Genomic DNA, 17,932 nt, shown 5'->3' with positions numbered 1-17,932 from the left:
TACTGGAAGTCCTAGTCAGAGCAATCAAACAAGAGAAAGAAATAAAGGGCACCCAAATCAATAAAGAGGAAGTCGGCCAGGCGTGGTGGCTCACGCCTATAATCCCAGCACTTTGGAAGGCCGAGGTGGGCAGATCACAAGGTCAGGAGATCGAGACCATCCTGGCTAACATGGTGAAACCCCGTCTCTACTAAAAACACAAAAAATTAGCTGGGCATGGTGGTGGGCGCCTGTAGTCCCAGCTACTTGGGAGGCTGAGGCAGGAGAATGGTGTCAACCCGGGAGGCAGAGCTTGCAGTCTGCAGTGAGCCAAGATTGAGCCACTGCACTCCAGCCTGGGCGACAGAGCGAGACTCCGTCTCAGGAAAAAAATAAAATAAAATAAAATAAAAATAAATAAATAAATAAATAAATAAAAGAGGAAGTCAAATTCTCGCTGTTTGCTGATGATATGATTGTTTACCCAGAAGATCCTAAAAACTCCTCCAGAAAACTCCTGGAACTGATAAAATAATTCAGCAAAGTTTTCAAAGACAAAATTAATGTACACGAATCAGTAGCTCTTCTATACACCAATAGCGAGCAAGCTGAGTATCAAATCAAGAACTCGACCCCTTTTACAACAGCTGCAAAAAACAAACAAACAAACAAAAAACATACTTAGCAATATACCTAACCAAGGAGGTGAAAGACCTCTACAAGTAAAACCACAAACCACTGCTGAAAGAAATCACAGATGACACAAACAAATGGAAACACATCCCATGCTCATGGATGGGTAGAATCAATATTGCGAAAATGACCATTCTGCCAAAAGCAATCTACAGACTCAATGCAATTCCCATCACAATTCCTATAAAAATACCATCAACATTTTTCACAGAATTAGAAAAAACAATTCTAAAATTCATACAGAACCAAAAAAGAGCCCGCATGGCCAATGCAAGACTAAGCAAAAAGAATAAATCTAGAGGCGTCACGTCACATTACCTGATTTCAAACTATACTATAAGGCCATAGTCACCAAAACAGCATGGTACTGTTATAAAAATAGGCACATAGACCAGTGGAACAGAATAGAGAACACAGAGATAAAGCCAAATACTTACAGTCAACTGATCTTTGACAAGGTAAACAAAAACATAAAGCAGGGAAAGCATACTCTTTTCAAACAAATGGTGCTGGGATAATTGGCTAGTCACATGTAGGAGAATGAAACTGATCCTCGTCTGTCACCTTTTACAAAAATCAACTCAAGATGGACTGAGGACTTAAATCTAAGACCTGAAACTATAAAAATTCTAGAAGATAACAATGGGAAAACCCTTCTAGACATTGGCTTAGGCAAAGATTTCATGACCAAGAACCCAAAAGCAAATGTAACAAAAACAAAGATAAATTGCTAGGACTTAATTAAAATAAAGACGTTTTGCACGGTGAAAGGAACAGTCAGCAAGTAAACAGACAACCCACAGAGTGGGAAAAAGTCTTCAAGATCTATACATCTGACAAAGGACTAATATCCAGAATCTACAACGAACTCATATCAACAAGAAAAAAATAATCCCATCAAAAAGTGGGCTAATGACATGAATAGGCAATTCTCAAAAGAAGATATACAAATGGCCAATAAACATATAAAAAATGTTCAATGTCACTAATGATCAGGGAAATGCAAATCAAAACCACAATGCGATACCACCTTACCCCTCCAAGAAGAACCTTAACCCCTGCAAAACCACAATGTGATACCACCTTACCCCTGAAAAAACAAAACAAAATAAAACAGTAGATGTTGGCAAGGCTGCAGTGAACAGGGAACATTTCTACACTGCTGGTGGGAATGTAAACTAGTATAACCACTATGGAAAACAGTGTGGAGATTCTTTAAAGAACTAAAAGTAGAACTACCATTTGATCCAGCAATCCCACTACTGGGTATCTACTCAGAGGAAAAGAAGTCACTGTAAAAAAAGATACTTGTACATGCATGTTTATAGCAGCACAATTCGCAATTGCAAAAATGTGAAACCAACCCAATGCCCATCAATCAACAAATGGATAAACAAACTGGCGTGTGTGTGTGTGTGTGTGTGTATACATATATATATACACACACATATATATACGTATATATACACACACATATATATACATATATATACGTATATATATACGTATATATATGTATGTGTGTGTATATATATATATATATATGATGGAATACTACTCAGCCATAAAAAGGAATGAATTAATGGCATTCGCAGTGACCAGGATGAGATTGGAGACTATTCCATGTGAAGTAACTCAGGAATGGAAAACCAAACATCATATGTTCTCACTCATAAGTGGGAGCTAAGCTATGAGGATGCAAAGGCATAAGAATGACACAATGGACTTTGGGGACTAAGGGGTAAAGGGTGGGAAGGGGTGAGGGATAAAACACTACATATAGGGTGCAGTGTATACTGCCTGGGTGATGGATGCACCAAAATCTCACAAATCACCACTAAAGAACTTACTCGTGTAACCAAACATCACCTGTTTCCCAACAAACCATGGAAATAAAATTAGAAAAAAAGAGAATTAGCTAACTGGAAGACATGATTAAATCAACTTTTAAATAAACAGTTTTAAGAATAAAGAGGCAAAAAAAAAAAAAAACAAACTGACACACTCAAGATATCTTTTCAGGTAATTATATACACATCCCCCTCAACTTCCCAGGTAATTATATACACATCCCCCCCGCCCCAACTTTTTATTGAGACGGGGTCTCACTTTGTCACCCAGGCTGGAGTGTGGTGGTGTGATCATGGCTCACTGCAGCCTCAACCTCCTGAGCTCAGGTGATCTTCCTGCCTCAGCCTCCTGAGTAGCTAGGACCACAGGCACATGTCACTACACCCAGGTAATTTTTAAAAAATTATTATCTGTAGAGATGGGGTCTCACTATGTTGCCGAGGCTGGTCTTGAACTCCCAGGCTCAAGCGATTCTCCTGCCTCGACCTCCCAAAGTCCCGGGATTATAGGCATGAGTTACTATGCCTGGCCACGCATCCTCATTTTATAAAAATGCAGTGTTGGTTTTAACTTTTTAAAGGTATGTGCAGTTTACTTTGCTACCTGAGCTGACAATTAAGATCTAAGAGCAATGAACAAAAAGGCTTGGTGCCCATGAATAGAATTTAGGGCTATAATTAAGTATAATTCAGACAAGTTAATCAGACATATATATGTATAATGGCTATTGCACCACAATTATTAGGTATAAGTAGCAAATTGTTACATAAATGACTGTCACTATGGCTAAACAAATTAGTTTTCTATCTTTTTAAACTTCTCCATGTTATCTGTCAGTTTCAACACTGCTGTTTTTTTCTGATGCCACATACAGACTGATTCTCACTGCACATAAATGGCAAAGTCGTTCCTCCGGCTCCCCACCTTCCAGAGACCTCTATCTTGCCTTGACTATATTCTTTTTGACACCTCCCTTGAGCACTGTGGAGTCTTCAGGCTTTCTGCTCTCCTCTCACTGAATCTGTGGAGTGCTAGCAGGGCCCCGAGCCACAGAGCAAGGCAGGGCTACCACGGCACAGGAATGGGAGGCCAGACCATAAAGGATGTGGAGGCAGAGCAGTACAAAGACACAGGAGAATGGGCTCCTCAGTCAGCAGTTGGGAATATTCAGAGGAAGAAGGGCTCTCCAGACATGGTGACCTCAGCACTGTACCAGGGAATTACTATGCCCTAATCTGGAAAGTTTCTCTTTGTCTGCTTACCTGAGGCAAGCCATTAAACCTTCTGTCTCTTTCACACAAATTGCTCTCGTGTTAGAAATACCCTGTTGGTGTAATCTCAGCACTTTGGGAGGCCGAGGTGGGCGGATAACCTGAGGTCGGGAGTTTGAGACCAGCCTGACCAACATGGAGAAACCCCACCTCTACTAAAAATACAAAAATTAGCCGGGCATGGTGGTGCATGCCTGTAATCCCAGCTACTTGGGAGGCTGAGGCAGGAGAATCGCTTGAATCTGGGAGGTGGAGATTGTGGTGTGCCGAGATAGCACCATTGCACTCCAGCCCAGGCAACAAGAGTGAAACTCTGTCTCAAAAAACAAAACAAAACAAAACAACAACAAAAAACAACAACAACAACAACCCTGTTGGCATTTATGTAGTTACCATATTACCTCCAAATGCAGATTTCATTCAGCCTTGTTAAATTTTATCTTTTGGATTTACAGCCATAGTTCCAGCCCATTCAGAAATTTTATCATCAGGGTTCTGTCATCTAACGCGATAGCCACCTCTAAAAGAATTGGGTAAGAAAACCCTGAATGCCCTTAAAGAACTTGTAATATATTTGGGTGGCTATTAACTGGAAGTTAGTTACTGTGACCACATGTCCAGGGAGATGACATATGTAGAAACAGCACTGTGCTAGAAGTTAGACAACTTGTCTCCCGGCATGAACTAGCTCTGTGACTTCAGGTAAGTACTTGTAGAACTGCAGTTCCCTCATAAGTAAAATGGAATGGAAACAGATAAGCTCTTATTTCCGGAATGAGTTTTTCATTAGAAGCATCTAGGGTATCAACAAGCAATTTTTAAGAAGGGGGAATGAAGAAAGAGAACAAAGAATTCCTTCTCATTTCCTTTAAAATCACTCTAGTTACATATCATTTAACAGCAATGACAAATGCTTTGTGAGGTCAGAGGTAGGGCAGGGCATGACAAGTGAGGGTTCAGGGACTTCTCCAATAATACACAATGGAAGCTAGGTCTTCAACAAAGTGGATGCTGAGGAGGTTGGCAGGAGGGGAAGCCCACTCTGGAGGGAGAACTCTGAGAGCCCAAATGCAGAGGTGTGCCTATGAGAGGGCAAGAGGATCACGCTTATACAGGAAAGTTTTAGGCAAGTTTGGAAAGAAACTCTGGGGCCAGGCTGTGGAAGCCATGGAATGCCAGGAAGAGAAGTTTGAGGTTTATCCTGAAGAATGGTAGTTTTCCAACTTTTTAACATTACTCCTGAAAGCAGGGGAACCCTTCTCAGTGGAAGTGTGCACGGGCTCTTAGGTATTCTCACTTGGTCTCCTACTTGGCTCCATGCAGCCCTTAGCCTTCTAAACCCCTCTGCCTCTTGAAGCACAGCCTAAACTACTGCTAAAGCCTGAAGTGTGACCTGACTCTTCAATATTTATGCATAATAAAAATAAAGCCCAAACAAAACAAAGCACTGCTATAGAGGGTGGGAATTCTTGAATATTGCTAAATTGGGAAATGGCATAATCAAATATAATCTGATGGTTATGCTAAGTATTAACTGTTCTGGGAGGAGGCTGGAGGCACAGAATCAAGTCAGAGTAGTCCTGACAATAGGGGGATAAGATTTTAACTCAGAAGCAGTTGGATATATTTGAAAGTTCCAAAGACTTGCTTCCTATTGTCAAATCCATTTATTTCTGGGTAAAATGACTGTATTGAGATGGTCTAATGCTTCCTTGTCTGGCATTAGGGCAGTTATGATCAATGGGTGAGACTAAAAATCAGATTCCTATTCAGCACAAGGAAACATTTTCTAACAAACAAGTATTTGACAATAGACCAGGCTGCCTGGCAAGGTAGAGCTTCTAGCCTCTGAAAGCATTCAAGCAGAGAATGAATTTATGAGTTGGTGATGTCTTGGAAGGGGTTCTTATATTAAATAGGAGGTTGAAATGGAAGATCACTATGGGAAAAACAACAACTCCATGCATGCTTAAAAACAGAGCAAAGAGGCAGTGAAGGGCGGGGGATCCGGGTTTCTAGAGAAGGGGAGGGGATCAGGGTTTCTAAAGAAGGGGAGATTGTAAATCATTTAGTAGTTACATTACCTTCGCAATTTTCCCCATTTCATAAATGTCTGCTTTCTGATCTTCAATATCCATGAAAGCAGTTTCAATTCTGCTTAGAGTTTGTTCATGATTACTACAGGTATCTGGGAGTCCTTCAGGAAAGTAGAACCGTGGAATGTTTATGGACAATGGCGCATTCACAACATTATTCACATGGGGAACCGGGGAGAGAGGTCGGGGACTACTTGGAGAGGTGGCTGGAGGTGGGAGTGGTGTTCCAGGTTTCTTTTCTGGTTTATTTTGAATCTAAAAGAAAAATAAGATTATGAGACACAAAAAATTTAAACAGTATTCATTTACTGAAAATCCTCACCAGCAATATAAGAAACCACAATCAGAGACAGGAGAGATTAAGGGTTCACTGTACTCTTAAAGGTGGCAAGCATGTTTCTAGGGAATGCTTATCTGCACTAAATTAATTAATTTATTAATTATCTGCCAGTACTCAAGTTTACATAGATTTACGTTTAAAAAAATACATAGGTTTCTCCATCAACTATTTGGCAGACATTTCAAAAGACTCAAAGAGCAATGTTAGTTGATATATTAAGAATCTCAAGGTGTATTCTCACTCTGTTGGAACTGGATTAATACATTCTTTTTGAAGACAGTTCTTGGTCTTTCTGTGACTTTTACCTCTCTTTCAACAGGCAAAAACAAGTTCCTTTTAAATATATATATCCAAAAAGTATTTGGGGAAGGGGCTCCTTTTACCTTCTCTAGTTTGACTTTGCTGAGGTAGAATCACTGCCAGCCCTTGATGCTGAGAACATCTTTGTTAAGAAAATTAAAGCATTTTAGTTCTGAAATGTCCCCTACCTGGCTTATTTGCCACTAGGGCCATGCCATTTTCTGCAAGATACACATGTATCTTATTTGTGGTTTGCTCCAATAGGCAAAAACCATGGTCATTAATTTCATCACAACCAAACTCCCTTTACAGTTTAATAACTCATTTACAGTTTATATTCTTCTTCTTTTAAAAAAATGATTTGATGTGGCATACTATAAACAGACATTAGAAAGGTCAGTAAAGAGTGGCGGGGAGGCAACGAGGAAATTAAGATTGCCCATGATTTAGGAAAAAGGGAGGGGAGGTACACCATTATTCAGGTAGAAATTTATCTTACCAATAAAGACTAAATTTAGTTCTGAGATTCTTACCGGAAAAAGCAAAAAAGATTCCATGAGGATTTTCATAGTTCTAATTTCCACTCTTAATTAATGGCCAAATTATCAAGGCTCATGAGCATGGTACTGTATTAGATGCTACGTAAAGTATGAAAGATGAACACAACTGTTGACTAGCTAAATACATTGTATAGGTATTATGAACACAAAGTATTATTCAAATTTCTTCCTTAAATTACCCTAATGCCATCTCTAAAGTTTGAACAATGATATATCTGTAAGAAATATATCTATCATATTTCTTAACATATAGGTTTATAACATAATTTTAAAAATCATGATAAAAATTTTAGCTACCCTTAAAAATGTGAGTTTTATAGAGATAAGATTTATTCATATAAATATATGAAAATGGTTAAATCTCCTATTTTTGTCATAATAGCCCAATTTCCCTGTGTTAATATCTGACATTAATACACAGAATGGAGTCTGCTCATATATTAAGACTGTTAGGGATATGAAGGCCAGTTGTCACACCATGTCTTTGCTACAGTATCAGGATGTCACCCATATAAAGCAATAGTCAAGGAAGAAACAGAACAAAGGGAAGTGATACCAATGAAATATGAAAAACTTAAAGCACTGATGGCTTACTACTCTGTGACCTCAAAATGGTTACTTAACCTTTTGGAATTTCAATAATAAAACAGAAATTACAATGTCTACTTCTTAGAAGGTTGTTGTGAGGATTAATGGAAATTACAAGATGTAATATAGGTAAAAGGTTTAGAACAGTGCCGGGCAGAGATCCATCTATCATGCAAGAAGATGAATGACAAGACCAAAGGATGAGATTCTCAAAAAATTAGCTGAAGCATAATTTGGCATAATCTTTCAGATTCAATAATAAAATAATCATTTGCATATGTAAAGCAATTTGAAGTTTACAAACCACTTTTGAGTTAACAAATTGACAATCCATTTTCAATAAACATTTCTCTCTGCCTTAATGCTAAATCTGTAAATATTACACAGTCCCGTAAGTCAATAAGTTATTATTATTATTCAAAGTGTTCTTAAAATTCTAAAGTAAGGCACACAATTCTTCAGGGGCTTTACCTAGACCATTTATATTAGGGTCATTCCTTTTCCATTATTCTATGCTGAAAGAGATTTGTGAGGTTCAGGTGTACAATCACCAATGTTTTCTGTGGTGTCACATCTAGGGCAGTTATGCCCATAGAATTAAGACCACTGGTGCCAGCAGGGATGAAACCTGAGAGTCTCATGAATACATACTAGTGGGAAAGGTTTAGAGCAAGGTCTTCAATGTTAACTCTGCGCTTTTGCTTTGACAGAAATAAGTGATATTCAGAACACTGGCTGCCAAAGATTTTATTTGAATGGGAAAATATCTGATTATAAAATATTCTGTTCTGCTTTTCTTAGTGTACTTAACACAGAGCAATTCACTGATAGGTAACTATTAATCCACTGGTCAATTCCATATTTAATAAAACTGATGTTAATATTTAAAAGGAAAATAACATTAAAATAATGCATTTATTTTGAGCTTTTGGATACTCAATTTACTTTCTATTGAGTTCTACAGGAGATATATAATTTAAACCTTAAAGTAGCTGAATAAAACTGGTAGTTTACAAACATTATGGAAGAAAACCTAGTAACATAAATTCTGCCAGATTTACTAGCAAGTTTAGCATCTGCTCACTTTGGATACAGTGGTTTCAGTCCAGTCTAGGAGCAGCATTAGAATAGAATTAGCTGGGTAAAGTATTTCAATTCTCCATTTGTCTTTCCCTATAAACACAGTATCATTTAGATATTCATTCAGAATAGTATCCTTGTGCTATTATGTCACTGTAGCATTTCCAATATTTGATCATTTTTGACCTACAAAAAAGCAATTTCATATTTACCCCAATAATTTGAGATTATTCTGGGTCAGAATAACCATAAACCTATGGTTTCTTGCTGGATTTTGGATGGCCAGCATTTGTACAGTCCTTGATTTATATTGTAGTCAATGTTAGGCACTTGTTTGGTGAAACACTGCCATAGGTTTTAAGCAAGAAAGTAGGGACTCTGCAAAGTACTCATCATAGGCAGAAATGACTCAATTGCACAGCTTGCTTAGGGAAGACATTTTTAATGATCTAGAAGTAACCACCAGTCTTTGTTATCTACATACATTACGACACACACATACACAATTGTCTATATAGACAAATACGTCTTGCTTTAAAAAAAGATTACCAGGATTAACATACTTTTTAAACAAACATTTGTTACAGATGTGTATGCACGCTAATATATAATCTATTGATTCAAAGTGCAAACAAGGCTTTTAATACAGAAATTCTAGTTTTTCAAGGATATTTCTATGAACAATTCCGGTAATTTTCTACCTAAATTGTAAAATGTTTGTTAAGTTGTATTTGTTGTCTCTAAAACTGGATTCCCTCTCTACAAGAGAAAAATGTGAGTACTGTACTCCAGGTCCAGAAGGTCTATTTTTAAACCTGTTGGAATCCCTCTGCAAATAGCTTTCTGCAAATAGCTGAATAGAGGACACACATTAATTCCTTGATCTAATATCAAGATACAAGGGAGCTGTAAAATTATTTGTGAGTTAGTTCACTGGATGGTTTTATTAGTAATAAAAATATTTTCAAAACAAAACAAAACACCCAAATTTCAAACCTGTGTCTGCTGAAATGACTTCAGCCGCTTCTTAAACCGTGAAGGGAGAACAAAATCACAGCCCCTTGCCAGGAAAGCTAGCTCTCCCCTTAAATCCGGGTCCCTTCGTAGAGATGTTTCCTTGATCATCATCTTTGAAAAGTGAATGTTTACTTCGCAACTGTCCAGCACACTTCTGAAGATAATCAGATTTAGCAAGTTGTCAATCTTGTCAGGTAGGAAGGTATTTTTTTCTTCTTATCTCCCAAAGAAATGAAATTCAAGCATTGTGCTCTCCCAGCCTCCACAGACCACAATCTATGCTTGTCCTGACATGCAGCTGGTTCCCAAATACAGTCTGTGGCTCCCAATACCTGCTCATAATTTTCAAGTTATAAACAGCCTGCAGTGGGCCTGTTGCTCCTTGTTGGTAGCTTTATGTCAAATTGACCTGCACATGTTGAGAATACGGAGCCTTCTGGGAAAGGGAGCACCCACTACTCTGCGTACCAAAGTTAGAAACATTACAGCTGGACCTAAAAATAGTACCTTCTCAGATAATGCTAACTTCTTAAACTCGGTATGTGAGGTGTCAATCCACATAAAGCAGTTTCTTCTCAAACTAGAAGAAAAAGAGTATGTAGAACATTTTCGGCTTTTTCTCTTTAATATTTTATAAAAAAAAGAACAGGCTGCTGAACTTCGAATTTGAAACTATTATTTTAAGAATAGTTTTTTATTTTTTATTTGAAGAGAAGTAAATATCCAAATCTTTCCAGATCTCTCCAGTCAAAACAAAAGGAAAAACAGAAACTTTCATTCTCAAATGGGAATTTACAAAAAGATCTGTTGATCTCAGATTTAAAATTTTTTAAAGCAAAAGACTATCATAGTTACCAAACATATTTTCTTGAACTGATGATGAACATATTTGAAAATTTGTTCTTGGAAGTATTAAGAAAGTAGAACAATTGAATGCCATAGAAAAGAAGTTTTAGATACATATAAGCAAGGAAATTTGGCTAAAAAAAGGACAGAAAAGATGATCAAACAGCAATGACATACTACATACTGAATTTGTAAGATTTCTTCCTTTGAGAAGCTTTAATCACTTAAGATTTTTAAAATACCTATTATTTCATCATATATTAAATATCTGCCTCATATAGTTATTTGTAAGTGAATCATAAAGTAAAGTCATCCTTTGGTAACTGTGGGGATTGGTTCCAGGACCCTCCACGGACCAAAATCCACAGCTGCTCAAGTCTCTTACATAAAATGTGTAATATTTGCATACAACCTACTCACATTCTCCCATATACTTTAAAGCATCTCTAGATTACTTGTAATACCTAATACAATATAAGTATTATGTAAATAGCTGTTATACTCTATTGTTTAGGAAATAATGACAAGAAAAAAAGTCTATACATATTCAATACATATGCAACCATACTTTTTTTCCCCAAATATTTTCCAACTAGATGCAGAACACATTGATACAGAGGGCTGTTTTCTCACATTTAATATTTAGATTTCAATATTTATTTTCAATCAACCACATCATTCAATATTTTTCTATGTCTAGAAAATATACACCAAATATTATTAAAACAAAAAAATAGCTTACAACCCTCTTTTACTGAACCTTTGTCTAATTTAGTGGGAATTAAATTCTTTGGTTTTCCACTGTTTCCTACAAATTTAAGTCTGCTTTTCCCCACTGATTTCTTTTCAAGACATTCTGACAACTCTTTCTAATGTATACATTAGGCTTATATGTCTAAAGCTGTGTTTTAAAGAATTTCTTTTAAGTGGCAGAGTCTTCTGTTCACATCAAATTTTATCTGAAAGCTTTTGATATGTACTATGATTGAAAGAGGATTACAACTGAAAACCACTGGTCTTATGCTTCATCCTGAGTCTTTCCTTATTTTCTCAATTTTCTCTCTCACTGGGCTTCCATGTTAATTCTTTGAGGTGGGTAGCTTTCCCATATTTTTTCCTTACACTCCCGACTAGAATACTCTTTTTCTCCCTCATTATTTATCTTCTAAATAAAATGTCAAAAAGGTTTGTAGGAATGCAACTAGGCCTTTAGACTTACAATTTAATGCTTATTCTATTAAACCACACCTTAAATTTCCTCTCCTTCCCAACACCAACCTGTGGCTGTAGGTGAGTAGGTTCATTCCTTTCCTGAGAATGCTCCCTTTCCTCAAATTATACATTCTAATCATCTTTCAAGATCCAACTCAAAATTTAACTATTTCATGAAGGCTTCCTGATTATTTAAGTCTCCTTACTGTAATTCTTAACTTTATATATACAGCACTTAGTGAAATACTATATAACGTCTCTCAAAGGAACTCCACTTAACATATTATCTTATTCAGCCAAAGCTCTCCATTTCTCCTCTGAAACAGAGCAACTAATGCCCATCACACACAGATTTGTGGCTAATAGTTTCTCTTACACTCTCATATTTCTTACCTTAGTAGTTGGGTTGTGTGTTTACTAAGAGTCAGCTGCATTTGTCCTCAGTCTGTTTATGCTGGTTATACTTTTCACAATAATTATTCATTACATAAACTAACAAAATATAAGCGTGGAAAAGAAAAGCTGTTCTAAAATTTAAAAAAACCCTAGGTTTTAGTAAAAGTAAACTACTAAAAAGATTTTGCTGTAAAATTAGGTAAGGGTGGGATGAAAGAGAAAAATCACTAAAGTTTAGAAGGTGTCTACATTCAAATTGCTTTACTACTATGTTCTCTCTCTAAAGAAACTAAAACTACAAATCAGACAACAAACCTATTATGAGTGTGATTTATCAAAGAAATATGTCACAGAACTCTAAATATGTATGAGACTCATTCTCAGAAAAAAGGCTTTGACCCTCTATCAAAAGACATCAGAATAAATTAATGCCTGAGTTAAAATGTTTATATAGACATTTTATAGTACACACACATATAGTTTATGATTCCCTACTATCAAACTCAATCATGTTCAGGTAAAAGGGCTTCTACTGTAATATTTTGTAACTTGATCATTATTTTCCAGTAGTGTCTAAACTCTTGAGGACAAGAGTTTAGATTTTAATTTTATAGTCATTCAATTACTCAACAAATATTTTTATATATAATCACTTATATGCCAGACACTTTGCTTGATATGAAGCTAGAGAGATGACAAAGATGTGGTCTCTTTCTTACTGTGCTTTCTAGCACTATGTTGGTTTGGAGCAAAGGACAAGAAATATTTTCGTTTCATTTACTTCCTATAAATCTGCTAAGTTTCAAAGTCAGAACAGTGGTTAAAAGCCTGCCCTGTTGTCATACTCTTAAGCAAGAAAATATTTCTTCATGTCTTTTGATGAGGAAATAATCGGTAAGTTTTGATATATCAAAATGTTTTCCAAAAAATTCAGAGGCAAAAAGACCAGGATCCCTAAAGGGCTTAGAAAAGAACTGGTCTGTGGCAATGAGTTATTGACAGAGGAAAACTAGCATGAAGTTGGTTTATTTGCTTTTTACTTATTTACTTGTGTTTGAATGGAAGTATTAGTATATATGCTTGGTTTCTGAGAGGATCTGAGAACACGAGTTAGTTTCAAGGAGTTCATGACAACTGGAATATAGCACCAAAGAATATGGTTTTTAGAGTTACTTTTTCCAGGAAAAGATCAAACATAGGGGAATTTCACTACAGAGAAATATATGATCTGTGATCTACTCTCTTCTCTCTCTGCTTTGATGACAAGGGAATGTACAATCTATGGGGCTGGGAATTATAAGAGAAAAGCTGTTTTGGGGTGACAGGTTTCTCCTGGAGGAACTAACCAGAATGAAGAAAAATAGAGAATCATAAACACATAGGTTATAAATTAAGTTTGAGCATGTGGAAAATTAGGAGCTGTGTGCAGTTACAATGGAAAGAGCCACTGTAAAAGTTTTCCGAATGTCTTTCTGGAATAAACTAAAAAATATTTTCTCCTGCTCCCTGCAGCATATAATTAAGTCCATCCTAACAAGCTAGCTGATTACCACCAGTAGGCACTTCCTGCACAGCTGCCTGCATCTCTTCTTGGCCTGCAGATCACTCATGAACTTTCCCTGTCTGAAGACACAGGCAGTCCTATCTGGACCATGCGCTCAATCTGAGTCTTCAGGATGACAACGATAAGAGAGCTTCATTAGGCAAAAGACTGGTGCTCTCTGCTGTGGGGGTGGTTGGAACACATCAGTTGTTAATTTGAGATCCAGCTGTCTTGGTCTGGGTCTGGGGTTCCTTTCCTGCCTTACCATTCCATATATCTTTCTCCAGAACAAGCATGCTTGGGCAAGGGAGACAGTCTTTCTCAAAAAGAACCGGGTAGGATAGGCTGCTGGGCATGAGTTTTACAGGTTCCCTCTGGCAGAGTTATATGGAAGAGAAGCTGGCCTCTCCACTATGACCCTAAAAACTAAATATTTTTTTTCTTTTTTAGGATAGCCTCTAATATCCCAAGCGAGAAAAGATGCTCCCTTACCCTATACTGAAAGGACCTACAAAACTGAGGAATAAGTTTAAAATGTACCCTGAAGGAAGGTGAGATTGGGTAGGAAACAGAGAATAAAACTGTGAAACACAACACATTCTGTATTTATACAATTCATTCTGTTAGGCTTAGTTTGAAATCCAGGACAGATTTCTTAGAACTTTCTGAACCTTCTTATTATTCCTTGCCCTTCCCCCTTTGAAAACGAAGACAATAGTGATTTATAATATTCTTTTTTTCTGGGGAAATCAGCTACATGGGATGTTTTAAGAAAAAATGGGTTGATTACACAGGACAAAGAAAATAATTTTGAACATTTGTCTGAAGAAGTCTCTTATTCTGATTTGTGTATAACTGTTAAAAAACAGTATTATATATGCAATGTGTTGTACCAAAGTAAGTCTACCCCTTTATTTTTTTGAGACAGGGTCTTCCTCTGTTGTCCAGGCTGGAGTGCAGTGGCATGATCTTGGCTCACTGCAACCTCCACCTCCCTGGCTCAAACTATTCTCCCACATCAGCCTCCTGAGTAGCTGGGACTACAGGCACATAGCACTGTGCCCAGCTAATTTTTGTATTTTTAGTAGAGACAGGGTTTCGCCATGTTGCCCAGGCTGGTCCTGAACTCCTGGGCTCAAGCAATCTGCCCACCTCAGCCTCTCAAAGTGCTGGGATTACAGGTGTGAGCCACTGTGCCTGGCCTAGCCCTTTATTTTATATATACACATGTAAATCCATTCAACAGTCTCAGCTGAATGTGGTTATGGAGACTGAGATGACAGCATCAGCTAAGGCCTTAGAGTAGGAAGGGCAGTTGGAATAATGCAGGCAGCAAAGCTATAAAAATCTGAATGACAGAAACACATAGCACAGTGAGGCTGGGAAATCAGCTCAGCTAAGTGAGGACCTGTATTGAGGTTAGTGTTAGAAGCAGGTCCAGAAAGATAGCATAGTCACTCTGAAGTGACACCAAAGACAGAGAGTCACTCTGAAGTGACACCAAAGGATTTTGCTCAGAAGATGCTACAGAAAAAAAGTTACATATCAAAGTGGAGGTCCTGGTATATCATGAGGGTGCTTCTGATTAACAAAAGCCAGCCAGCTGTTTGGAAAAATCTAAATATGTTAACAGCCTGTCCTTGTCCACACAAAAACTTATACACAAATGTTCACAGCTGCATCATTCATAATTGCCAAAAAGTGAAACAACCCAAATGTCCAGAAAATGAATTTTATCTCAATTTTTAAAAAGCCTTCTCATGTTGTAGTTCTAACAGGCTGAGTAGTTTAAAAAGGTAATAACAGAGTGAATAATCAAGGAAAACTTCCCTCGCGTTGCTAGAGATCTAGATAACCAAATCACCTGAGAAATTCATTGCAAAAAGATCATCGCCTAGGCACAGTCATCAGGTTATCTAAAGTCAACATGAAGGAAAAAATCCTAAGAGCTGTGAGGTAAAAGCATCAGGTAACGTTTAAAGAAAAACCTCTCAGATTAACAGCAGATTTCTCAGCAGAAACCCTACAAGCTAGAAGGGATTGGGGTCATATCTTTAGCCTCCTTAAACAAACAATTATCAACCAAGAATTTTGTATCCAACTAAACTAAGCTTCATAAATGAAGGAAAGATAAAGTCTTTCAGACAAACCAATGCTGAGAGAATTCACCATTACCAAGCCTGCATTACAAGAACTGCTAAAACGAGTTCTAAATCTTGAAACAAAACCTCGAAATACACCAAAATAGAACCTCCTTAAAGCATACATTTCACATGGCATATAAAATAATAACACAATGAAAAAACCCCCAAGGTATTCAGGCAACAACTAATATGATGAATAGAATAGTACCTCACATGGCAATAGTAATGTTGAATGTAAATGGCCTAAATGCTCCACTTAAAAGATGCAGAATGGTAGAATGGATAAGAATTTACCAACCAAGTATCTGCTGTCTTTAAGAGACTCACCTAATGTATAAGGACTCACATAGACTTAAGGTAAAGGGGTGGAAAAAGATAATCCATGCAAATGGACACCAAAAGTGAGCAGGAGTAGCTATTCTTATATCAGATAAAACAGACTTTAAAGTGACAATAGTTAAAAAAGACAAAGAGGGACATTATATAATGATAAAAGGACTAGTGGAAAATATCACAATCCTAAATATATATGCACCTGACACTGGAGCTCCCAAATTTATAAAACAATTACTACTAGACCTAAGAAAGGAGACAGATAGCAACACAATAATAGTGGGGGACTTTAATACTGCACTGAATGCACTAGACAGGTCATCGCATCAGGAGGTCAACAAACAAACAATGGACTTAAACTATACCCTAGAACAAATGGACTAAATGGATACTTATAGAACATTCTACCCAACAACTGCAGAATATACATTCTGTTCATCAGCACATGGAACATTCTCCAAGACAGACCATATGACAGGCCACAAAACAAGTCTCAGTAACTTAAGAAAACTGAAATTATATCAAGTACTTTCTCAGACCAAAGTGGAATAAAATTGGAAATCGACTCCAAAAGGAACCCTCAAAACCATGCAAATACATGGAAATTAAATAATCTGCTTCTGAATGATTGTTGAGTCAACAATGAAATCAAGATGGAAATTAAAAAATTCTTTGAGCCAGACAATAATAGAGACACAACCTATCAAAACCTCGTGGATACAGCGAAAGTGGTGCTAAGATTAAAGTTCATAGCATTAAATGCCTGCATCAAAAAGTCTGAAAGACCACAAATAGACAATCTAAGGTCATACTGCAAGGAACTAGAGAAACAACAACAAACCAAACCCAAACCTAGGAAAAGAAAAGAAATAACAAAGATCAGAGCAGAACTAAATGAAATTCAAACAACAACAAAAAATGCAAAAGAGAAATGAAACAAAAAGCTGGTTCTTTGAAAAGATAAACAAAATTGATAGACCATTAGAGAGATTAACCGAGAAAAGAAGAGAGACGATCCAAATAAGCTCAATTAGAAATGAAACAGGAAATATAACAACTGATACCACAAAAATACAAAAGATCATTCAAGGCTACTATGAACACCTTCATGCACGCAAACTGAAAAACCTAGAAGAGATGGATAAATTCCTGGAAATATACAACCCTCCTAGATTAAACTAGGAAGAAACAGAAGCTCAACAGACCAATAACAAGCAGAGAGAGTGAAATGGTAATAAAAAAAGATTGCCAACAAAAAAAAGTCCAGGACCAGATGGATTCACAGCTGAATTCTATCAGACATTCAGAGAATTGGTACGAATCCTATTGAAACTATTCCAAAATATAGAGAAAGAGGGAATCCTCCCTAAATCATTCTATGAAGCCAGTATCACCCTAATATCAAAACCAGGCAAGGACATAAAAAAACTACAGACCAATATCTCTGGTGAACATAGATGCAAAAATCTTCAACAAAATACTAGCTAACTGAATCCAACAGCCTATTAAAAAGATAATCCACCATGATCAAGTGGGTTTCATACCAGGGATGCAGGGATTACTTAATATACACAAGTCAATAAATGTGATACACCACAGAAAAAGAATAAAAAACAAAAATCACATGATCATTTCAAATAGATATGGAAAAAGCATTTGACAAAATCCAGCATCCCTTTATGA

General features: G+C 36.9%; 1 protein-coding gene across 7 annotated transcripts in view; it reads right to left on the bottom strand.

Annotated features, from left to right (window-relative positions):
- PPP2R3A (protein phosphatase 2 regulatory subunit B''alpha) overlaps window positions 1–17,932 on the bottom strand; it is a 206,535-nt gene that overhangs the window by 139,426 nt on the left and 49,177 nt on the right. For 5 of the 7 annotated variants that reach the window (XM_004037696.5, XM_055382948.2, XM_063704231.1 and 2 more), the window contains one exon: window positions 5,879–6,145. The exons of 1 other annotated variant lie outside the window; for it this stretch is intronic. In XM_004037696.5, coding sequence (XP_004037744.2) covers window positions 5,879–6,145 — 267 coding nt within the window. Of the gene's footprint in view, window positions 1–5,878; window positions 6,146–9,754; window positions 10,376–17,932 lie in introns of those variants that run through there. One more of the 7 variants, XM_004037697.5, reaches the window with a different exon arrangement.

Source organism: Gorilla gorilla, chromosome 2, assembly GCF_029281585.2.
Source record: "Gorilla gorilla gorilla isolate KB3781 chromosome 2, NHGRI_mGorGor1-v2.1_pri, whole genome shotgun sequence".
Taxonomy (NCBI): domain Eukaryota; kingdom Metazoa; phylum Chordata; class Mammalia; order Primates; family Hominidae; genus Gorilla; species Gorilla gorilla.
This window is presented reverse-complemented; position numbering and strand designations above follow the sequence as displayed.